At 41.0% G+C, this 10,182-nt stretch overlaps 1 protein-coding gene across 1 annotated transcript in view; it reads left to right on the forward strand.

Annotated features, from left to right (window-relative positions):
* Positions 1-9,751, forward strand: part of kremen1 (kringle containing transmembrane protein 1) — a 150,604-nt gene extending 140,853 nt beyond the window's left edge. The window contains 1 exon segment of the mRNA XM_052032516.1: positions 2,999-9,751. Coding sequence (XP_051888476.1) covers positions 2,999-3,155 — 157 coding nt within the window. The 3' untranslated portion in view covers positions 3,156-9,751.
* Positions 9,752-10,182: the final 431 nt, after the last annotated feature.

Genomic DNA, 10,182 nt, shown 5'->3' on the forward strand with positions numbered 1-10,182 from the left:
GTTCAAGAACCAAATGGTTGAAGAGAAGTAGCTCTTCTAGAACCTGGTGGTGTGGGACTTCAGGCTTCTGTACTTCCTGGTCGATGGTAGCTGTGAGAAGATGGCACGGCCTTCTCAACAGGAGCTCTCTACTTCTAGCTGATGTTTCTACCCTTGCAGAATTAACAACACACATAAATTTGGAATAGATCCCTTGCCCGCCCCAGCTCCCCTGTATGGTTATTGATGCTGGTCTGATAACTCTGTTCCTGATGTGAAACAAACCACAACTGCAAGGTCAATACACTGACGGCTGTGCAAGATTTAAAACAATACAACGCTTGGCTTACTGACACCAATGTTGAAGTGAGAGTACAAACCACTTTTAACTAGAGATGGGAGATTGATGTGTATAGAAACTACTCTGTAGCTCAAAATAGGAGGCAGCTTTGGGAGGAATTGTAAGTTTTTGTTTGCTTTAATTCTGGGCATTTTGAACTCCTGAGTAGTTATCTTTCCAAGAGGTGGCTTGTTAGAAAAGACATCAGTTACTCAGTAAAATGGGGCAAGTTGCAACAACACAGCCCGGTTGAAGGTACCGCCAGAAGAAGAGTTTAGTAATTTTATATTTGCAACAGTGACACCCTTAACTGCAATTGGCAGGCTTTCTGTCTTATGCAAAGTAAATGCAAGCACTTGTACGTTCAATATAAAGAACACAGCTCAACTTGGCCTTTGGTGGTTCAACAGTTTCCATGGCAATACCTCTCTTGAGTTTCATCTTCACGTATTGTAAAAGTAAAGACCTTAAAATGACGGGACTGTCAGCTTATAATTATACCTGATAATGGGGCTGAAAGCCTCTGGAGTTCCTTCAATTCCTTTCCGTTTGCAAATGCCTTCAAACCAGCCATTGACCACAGCAACCACAGATGAGCCTCTGGCATTTGAACAGATATAATCATCAAAGAAGGCAGTGGCCTCAACAAACCATTGATCCTTTTAAAGTTTAGAATCAGAAAAGCTGGTGTTCCAAGTTTGTGGTTCAATGTATTTTGGAGAGATTTTCAGTTTTGGGCATGAGGCAGATTTCTGATGTGTGCTGAGTGATGGGAGTGTTTGTGCTGCTCTGATTATTATTCCAGGTGTGAAGCAAACCACAAAAATAATGCCTATAAATTCAACTTGTGTATAGTGTCTACCAATAGGTGGGAAATGAATTCTTGAATGGATTGGGGTTAGGTTTGATTTATTATGTCTGATATCTCAGACCTCAGTGTTTCAATAAGTCAGAGTTCATACTCACCCCAGGCTTCTGAGATAAAATACAAACACACCTTGTGCAGCCCCGACAGCGACAGTTTGCAAGGACAACATGAAAGTGCTTGGTTCCCTCACCATGAGGCCCTGTGCACCAGGAGGACCATCTGGGACACATTGTGGGGGAGAACAAGCTCCACCCACAAAAGAAAGTGAGAAAGCTTTGACAGCTGGTTAAGCCACACCCACAGATTAGCCAGAACTGGCAAAGCTGTCAAAAACGCTCAAAAATAATTATAAATTGTAACATTAAAGATTTTCAAAAACATCAACACTTTAAGACATTTAAAATATTTAAGTGTTATTACTACATTTAATGATATTCACAGAATTTGAAATATCCACTCTAACTAACTTTGACCTGAATACCTCAGTACCACACCCCGTCACCTCCAAAGAAACTAACAGTGACGCACTTACTGCAGTGGGTTCAAACTGGCACAGGATGACCATAGATTCCCCCAGCACGTGTGATGGGGAACCACTGTGACCTTGCTCCCCCTCATGGGATACAGTGAGTGCTTCCATTAGAAATCCAACACTGGAGAGCAGATAGGCAAACAATGGCAAATAGGTAACTGCAGGCTCAGGAATTCTTTATTTGTGTGCATGTGGGTGGACATCCCAAAGTTTCATGAAGAACTATCAGCTGTTTCACTGACATTCCCTGCAAAATCTGGGCCAACATTAAACTATTTATTGAAACGCTGTTTCTTGATCAGCTTTAGCTGATCAGTAGTATTCATGTCACTCTTCGACACTTTGAGTTAGCATGATGTGGCTTCACATCCCACTTCAGGGACTTCGAACTGAGAATGGAATCTTCCTGGTGAGTTTGGTTCAGTACAATGGGCTGTCTGAGCAACAAGGACCTTGGGTTAATCTGTTAGCTGTGATGAAATTACATAAAGATAACCTATCAAAGATAATGAAAGAAGAGGTGGTGATTTGGAGGAAAATACTAAGTTCTTGTCACACCTCTTCAGCTGATGTTAATTTGGATTGTATGATAATAAAGACATGTAACTCAGTGACATTAAGATGAATCATGGGGGCAGCACAGTGGCGCAGGCAGTAGAGCTACTGCCTCGCAAATCCAGCAACCTGAGTTTGATCCAGACCTCGGCTGCTGCCTGTGTGGAGTTTGCACATTCTCCCTGCGACCACATTGGTTTCTCCTGGGTCCTCTGGTTTCCTCCCACATAGGTTGCTAGGTCAATTGACTGTTGTAAGTTATCCCTTGAGTGCAGGTGAGTGCTAGGTTCTGTGGGGAGTATTGATGGAACGTGGGGAGAATGGATCACAGGGAAAAAGTAATGAGCAGGTAGTGGAAATGTTCTGTGAGCTGGTATTGACTGATTAGGTCGAAATTGCCTCTTTCCATGTCATATATAGGTATAGATGGATTTGTTCAAAGAAGTTGGGACAATTTAAGCAATTTCTCTCACTCTCTATATTAAGGCATTGTAACTGTGGGAAGCTATCCTATTATGCCCAGATATATGAATGAATGTCCCGGGTGATACTTATCCATTCTGAAGGGTGTAAGTACCTTACCTCTCCTCCTTAGGTAATGGTGGACCCATAGCTGTATGTGGCGACTGCAAAACATTATTAAAATTATTAATGTCATGAAGTGCCTAAGAATTGAAAATAAATGCAGATCAGTATTTAAAATGTCATCTATTTTCTTCTTTAGATCTCGTAGAATTCCTGCACAAAACAGCTCAGAGAACTGCAACCAGCCATCCCCATCTGAACCCTGGGTCATCACCTACAAACCTTCGACTATTCTGTTCTTTAAGAAAAAGCTGAAGGATCAACATGGAGATCGAAGTCCACTTGTGGGTGACTAAACTACTGCAGTCACAGAGACCGAGCACCACAAGAACTACCGCCACTAGTCCTCGAAATGAAAGCTCCTTCAAATTATCTTTCAGTTGCAACATCCAGCACTTTGATACCTCAGTGTGAAGGTGACTTTAAGCTCACTGAATTAAGCACTTCACAACGGACACACGCATTATTGCATGTCCATTCGAAACACCATCAGACCAGTTGGCTAGCATCTCCAAAGCAAGTGTCCAATAAGAATCCAAGATCTCGGAAATTTTGGTACAAGGTGTTCCTACAGTTCACAGGCAGAAGGCTGCCAAACAGTATGGCATCATAGACACTTGCTTGAAGATCTACTGGGCTCTAATAATGGACAATTAGTTCATCTGGCTCTCAGAATCCTGGATACTGATGCAGATCGGTGTCAAATCAATCCTTCTAGCAAGGATACTTTTGCAGTTGACTCCTCTGTCAAATCCATGCCAGGAACATTCAGCTCTTCTAGCCATGCTTGTCTGCACTATTTAGCTGAACTCTACGGGTGATTTCTTGACAGTTGCAGAAGATTAAGACGTTTTCACACCAAACCTGCTCTTAAATTCTCGAACTTAACCTACAATCAAGGTGTGGGGAAAGACTATAAGTTTTCTGCAGGAAACCATTGTAAAAGTCCTGGCCAGTCCATCTTATCCTCTGAAGCTTTTGATGTATCACAGGCTGATCAATGTGTCCTTGAAAGAATCATAAGAGGGATCCAGGAAGACCCTCAACTCTATAAATCCATAAGAGGAATCTGTTGGGAATAAGGAACCCAGGGATGGACTTTGTGCAAAGTTCCCTGTTTGCTAAAACTGGCACTTATGGCCTGGCTGAGTGACCTGGTAATGGGTCAGTTATGTTGGGGTTGCCAACATAAACTTTAATCAAGCCTCTCCTGCCTCTTCAGAAAAGCTTAAATCCAAAATAAGGAGTGTATGTGTGTGCATAATTTTGTTTGTATTTATTTATATTTCCTCCCCTCTTTATTAACCTCTCACAGGCAGACACTTCACCTTGCACTGTTGCCTGGTATGTTCTGTTCTCGGTTCATTGCCAGCACTTGGGTGTGACTGGATTCACTAGGAGCACTGTTAGTGGCTGGGATTGACTTCCCCTTGGTACATATGGAAAGCATTTACAACTGTTGTTCAATTCCTGCTCCACTCACTCCCTCTTACCCCTGGGTGAGATTGGGAACTCTCTCTGTACCGAGTATTGATGGAAAATCTGCACCTTTATCTCTGTATCAAAGCACTTATGTAACCAAACCACCGAGGCAGAAAAGGACTTTGGACTAAGTCTTGTTGGTTGAAATCATCAGTAGGAGAGCCAGAGGATCTATTGCTCAGGGAGGCGTTAATAGATCGGGGTCCTGAAGATTATCTGTGGAAGAGTATCCTTAAGGACAGGACAAATGTAGGGAGAGACTCTGCACATATTCATCCGTGAGAAGTTCAAACTTAAATAAACCCTTTCCCATATGGTTTAAACTCCTTGTCTCCAGTCAATTGTGCAGAACCATTATATGGTAAAGGGAGTGTTGACACTGGACTGAAATTGGGCCTGGCGCCTCATTAGCATTTGTTGGATGAGTTGCTGCTGGCCATCGAAGTACAGTGATGTGGATGGGGTGGGGCCTGAGGCAGCAGCCAATCACCACATAGGAGGTGACGTACACACACTGCCCTCAACTTGCTCCACAATGCCTGCCTTGAAATTTTCTTTAAAGTGCATATCTTTTGGTAGCATATTTAAGCATACTTTATACATCAGATGTTGATTTCCCCAGTATTGGCCTTTGTTGTGAAAAACATATGAGATAGGATAGGTATAGGCCATATGCCCTGTTAAGTTTGTTCCATCACTCACTGAGATCGTGACTGATCCTCAAACTCAACATGATTCTTAACCAAATCCCTATAATCCTTGATTCCCTCACAATCCAAAAATCTCAGCACTGGGTTTATTCACTGTCCAAGCATCCATTAACTGCTGGGGTAGAGGCTTCGGGGTGAAGAAATGTCTCCTCACCTCAATTCAGAATGCCAATCATTTCAAGCTGAGACTATAACCCTAGTTCTGGGCTTGCAAGCCAGAGGTTTCCCAACATCGACCGTGTCTAACTCTCTTAAAAGCTATATTACAATAAGGTGACCTTCCTTCTTCTTGATTCCCAAGAGGACAGGTCCACCCTACTCAATTGCACTTGTTTCCTGCTTGTCAAGGGGCATATAGAGTCCACTCCCTTAGGGCCAATATGCTTCCATTCCAGTCCAGCAACTGATTAACTGGAGATTCCAAGATTTAGGTTAATTTACCAAAAAATGAAATCCTGATGGTATTTTAATGGGAGTGTGGCGCAAGGCAGGGTATGTGCAGGTTCTCTGTCAGCAGAGAATGCTGCTTATTGTGGCGGTTTTCAGTACAGCACACCAGAACAGCACCTGAATTGAGACAGAATGGCATCTCTCACATCTGAGGTAAATGGCAGTGTTTGGAGCTCTGGGCTAGTCATGCATGAAATTACAGCCTGCCAGACATTAAAGATAGACCAAAGCTAATAAACCTCAGGCTAAATATCTCAGATATCTGCTACAAACAGTCAGCCTTTTCAATACATCAAAGGCCAAAGCAAATGTTGCCAGTTGCTAAAAACCTCTCCCTTTTGTTGTATGTATATTGTGACAGCATTAAGAAAAATATTGTTTTTACCCCTAAGTTACATTAATCATAAATACATTGAAATTGAACAAGGTTGAAATATTTTATGAGAAAAATCTGAATATATTTGCAGCCGTTGGCTTTCTAAACCACCGTCTAATCAGACTTAATGAGTGATGGCATGTTGACATGTGCCAGAACTGAATGGCAAAGTGCCAGACTCTTACTATGTCATCTTACAGCTTTGCAGGGTTATTTTTTGAGGAGCACTGGTTTACTGAGAAAAAATACAGTGGGGAAATGAAACAATATCCACCTCAGGTGATCAGTGTGAAATGTGTCCAGCAAAAGGTGTGAAAAACATATGAAAAATGTAAACAAGAGCAGTGCTTCCTTTATATTCCAATGCACAGGTGTGTATTTTGCTGTATAAATCCACAGAGATCGTTAGTCCAAAATGAGAAGGTATATTTAATATTAAGAGAAGCAACAGCACTAAACAGGTTAGCTGGGGTAAGAATAAACAGGATGAAAGTGAACAGCCACACAGAAACATGGCGTAATTCCCTTGACATCCCTTCATTATCTGTTTCCTGTATCGGCTTGACATTTACAAACTGAATGAGAGCAGCAAAAGGACCGCTCCTCTTGTCAAGTTTAGTTTTGGATTTTGGAGGTGTGCTTTAAATGGTCAAGTTATTGTGGACGTACATGACCCACCCATTTGTGAAGTGTTACCAAAAAGGCTTCCTGAAGATTTCTTCAAAGGGTCCTGTGAACAATACCAGGTCTCTCATGTTGCAACACAGGACTTAGAGTGCTGCCAGTGGGTTCTAGTTTGAAGTTACACATTAATAATACATTTCAAAGGTTGTATTTCTGGAAGAGTTTTTTTTTAATTACTTTTAGTAGTTAAGGGGCTACATGAATTTTCAGGCTTTTTGATCATGAATGAGTCTGCATACTTGGCATGTTCATACATGCACTGCTTGCTCTTTCTTCTGCCAAAGTAGGCTTTAATTAGGGTAATTGAACAAAGATAATTAAAGTAGAACAAGGTCTTATCTCTTACTTTGGGTGGGATGTCTTTTCCTTCTGATTTTTTTGTTAACATTAATGTGGGGGAGCACTTAGATTTGTTGGGGCAAATTCATCAGGTGATGAACTTGTATTGATTGGATTGTACTTAAGCCTAGTGATTGCTCATTTTATTTTTCATTTGAGGTCATTGGCCCTGCTTTTCCCACAATGCCTGTTGCCGCAAGTTGTCTCCCTTTGGTTGAGAGCATGTTATTGCCTGGGCCCCAGTCTTCTCCGCTGTAGTTGTTATTAAGTGAACGTCGTGGCATTGATGTGGTCAAGTGGACTAAATTCCAACAAAATGAAATATTCTGTTGTCAGGGTGCATTCCAGATTGAAGTCTGACTGACTGGCTTCTGAGTGCTCTGGACAGTCATGTGGCATTGCTAACTTATAGACATTGCCGGGGGTTTTGAGCCCATAACTGTCTGTTTTGGAGGCAAGCAATGACATGTCAAACCACCGCACTATTGTTAATCACAGGCTGTATGTTAATCCAGTTCTGGTTATAATTTCTCCACTACCACATACATAGCCTTGTTACTGTTCTGACACTGAAGGAGGAACATTTGGGCATGGGGCTCTTGCACTGAGATTTGGAACCTTGACACTTGCCAGAAGCTTTGGAATAAATGGATAAAGGTAAACTGGAGGAGATTGGCTGGCACAAAGGCACAGCTAGTAGGGCTATTGCTTTGCAGCTCCAGTGATCCGGGTTCAGTCCTGGCCTCTGGTGCTGCCTGTGTGAAGTTTGCACGTTCTCCCTGTGACCACGTGGGTTTCCCCTGGATACACTGGTTTCCGCCCGCATCCCAAAGACGTGTGGGTTGGTAATTGGCCACTGTAATTTGCCCCTAGTGTAGGTGGATGATAGATTCTTTGGAATGGCGGGGAGTGGGGGGGGGGGGTAGTTGATGGGAATGTGGGGAGAGTAGATTACAGGGAAAATTAGTGTGGGGAATAGGATTGCTGTATGAGCTGGCATAGACTCGATAGCTGAATGGCCTTGTACATCACTAGAAAATATGAATATTAAGTAAAATGGAAATGCTCAGCAGGTTAGACAGCCTATGTAGGGAAGAGAAAAACAGAATTAACATTTCGGGTCTATGAACAAAAATTTCCCACATCTGCAATGAAATTCCGATAATCCGACAAATTTTGGTGGTGCCGGACTAGAAGATTTTCCGGACTACTGGATGTTACTCGGACAGAAGGTTGAAGCGAGACATCATCATAACCAGCTGAGACAGGGTAACTGGAGGGAAGCTGTCCCCATTATCAGACTGTTCATGAACTGGGGCACAAGTTCAAACTTTTGGACAAAGGTGCAGAAGAATGAGAGGAAAATCTTGTCTTTATATTGTTAATATCTGAAACTGATTGAAAACAAATCAATCAGAGCTTTTAAGAAGGAATTGGAAAGGCATTTGAAGGAATACATTTGCAGTGTTATGGACAGAAAAATGGGGGAGTGGGACTTAATTGTTTTATGGGAGACAGTATGGATTCAATGGGCCAAATGGACTACTTTTGTTCCACAATAATTCTTTCAGTGATTAAAACCTTAAAATCTAGTGTATAATACACTCTTAATATGCACTGTATAGATCATATTGGTGTTTGGGTTATATTGTATTTTAAGGCCAGTTTTGCAAAATTGGTATCCAATAGTGATTCATCTACTGGATTTTAATGTGGCCACTGGAGAATGCAAGGTGTATTTGCGTCAGTCAGTCATTTGTCCCAGTTTGTTGCTATCATCCCTGTTTTAAGTTTTCTAAGGACTGTTACTTCAGCATTGATTTGAACTTTGTTTTCTGAAACTAAAGGGGGAATCCACTAGCTACATTGCAATTTATGATCATTACAAATTGACTACATGTTTTGCATACTTTGTGATCAAACTCAGATTATCTCTTAACTTCTGTTTGGGCCAGGGTCATCTGTAAGGATTCTATGTGCTAAACCACTGTGAAGTGTAGATTAGTGTTGTCAGATTGACTGCCAGATGGCCCCGTTTTCTGTGTACATTTCTTGGAGCCTTTAATTCAATTAATGCACCAGCTCACTTTTCATTAAGTGCCCTTGGCCATCTTGGGGAAGGCAAACAACAATACCTGTCAAAGTTACCATTAATCCTGAACAAAACGGGCAGTAAACATGAGGTGCATTTTATGCTACCATTGTAAAACTCAACAACTTTAAGATGAAAGATGGTTGGGGGGCATTTAGAAACAAGCTTTGAATTCAAGGGAGGATTGCATTCTCTGTTGTGCTGGGAATCACTGGCAGGAATACTGCTGATCTTTCACTGGTATTATTGGCAGACACACGAGTGGAAAGGGATTGTTGGGAAAGAAATTCCTTTCTAAGATCACAGGAAAATGGAGTTAAGCTTTTTTCTTGATAGGCATTTCCAGATAAATTAACATAAATCCTTCACAAAAATGCAAGATGCTAAACCTGGCAGAATATTGTCTATAAACGTTAGACACTTGCTATGAAATATTAAGAGAATATAATGAGATTGTGAGATAAATCTTTCCTGGAAAGAGGTTACAAAATGTGGAATTTATTTTATTGAGAAATGTGTTTTTGGATACATAAATATTTCTAAAGCATTTGGAAACTGAACTTACCTTCATTTATACTTGGTCATGCTTTGGAAGATGAGACAAAGATATCTGGTGTAAAGCTGCGTTCTATTGGGGAAGTTCTTAAGCTACTTTTGTGTCTCCCATTCTCCATTAAGAAAGTGGAATTATATATGAAGATATTATAAGCAATAATTTGTACAGTAAATTATTCTGTTTTTTTCTATATGTATGGGATGTCAATATTTACAACTTAAATTATGAAGAGTACTGTAGTTTATTAAATATGTGTTTTAATAAATTTGCATGTCTTAAAATCTAACGTTTTGCAGTTTCTCCAACATCCAGTTTTCCTTTCCTTGAGTAAATAGAAGTGTACAGTATTCAGTCTTTCGTTTAAGCATTAACATTCCAACTTGAGGAAAAGATTTTTGCACAGTGAATGGTTAGGAATGCACAGTTAGTAGTGAAGGCAGATTCATCTAAAGTGTTCAACAGGGAGCTGGATGTATATCTGGAAGGAAAGAATTTGTAGGAAGAGGGTCAGCGAGTGAGACTAGCTGGGTTGCTCTTAGATAAATGGACTCAATGCACCAAATGCTTTCTTCCACGATGTAACCATTCTTTGATTCTTCTGTGAATCCTATTATAGCAGGTATCTGGGAACAAT

This window comes from Pristis pectinata, chromosome 17, assembly GCF_009764475.1.
Source record: "Pristis pectinata isolate sPriPec2 chromosome 17, sPriPec2.1.pri, whole genome shotgun sequence".
NCBI lineage: Eukaryota > Metazoa > Chordata > Chondrichthyes > Rhinopristiformes > Pristidae > Pristis > Pristis pectinata.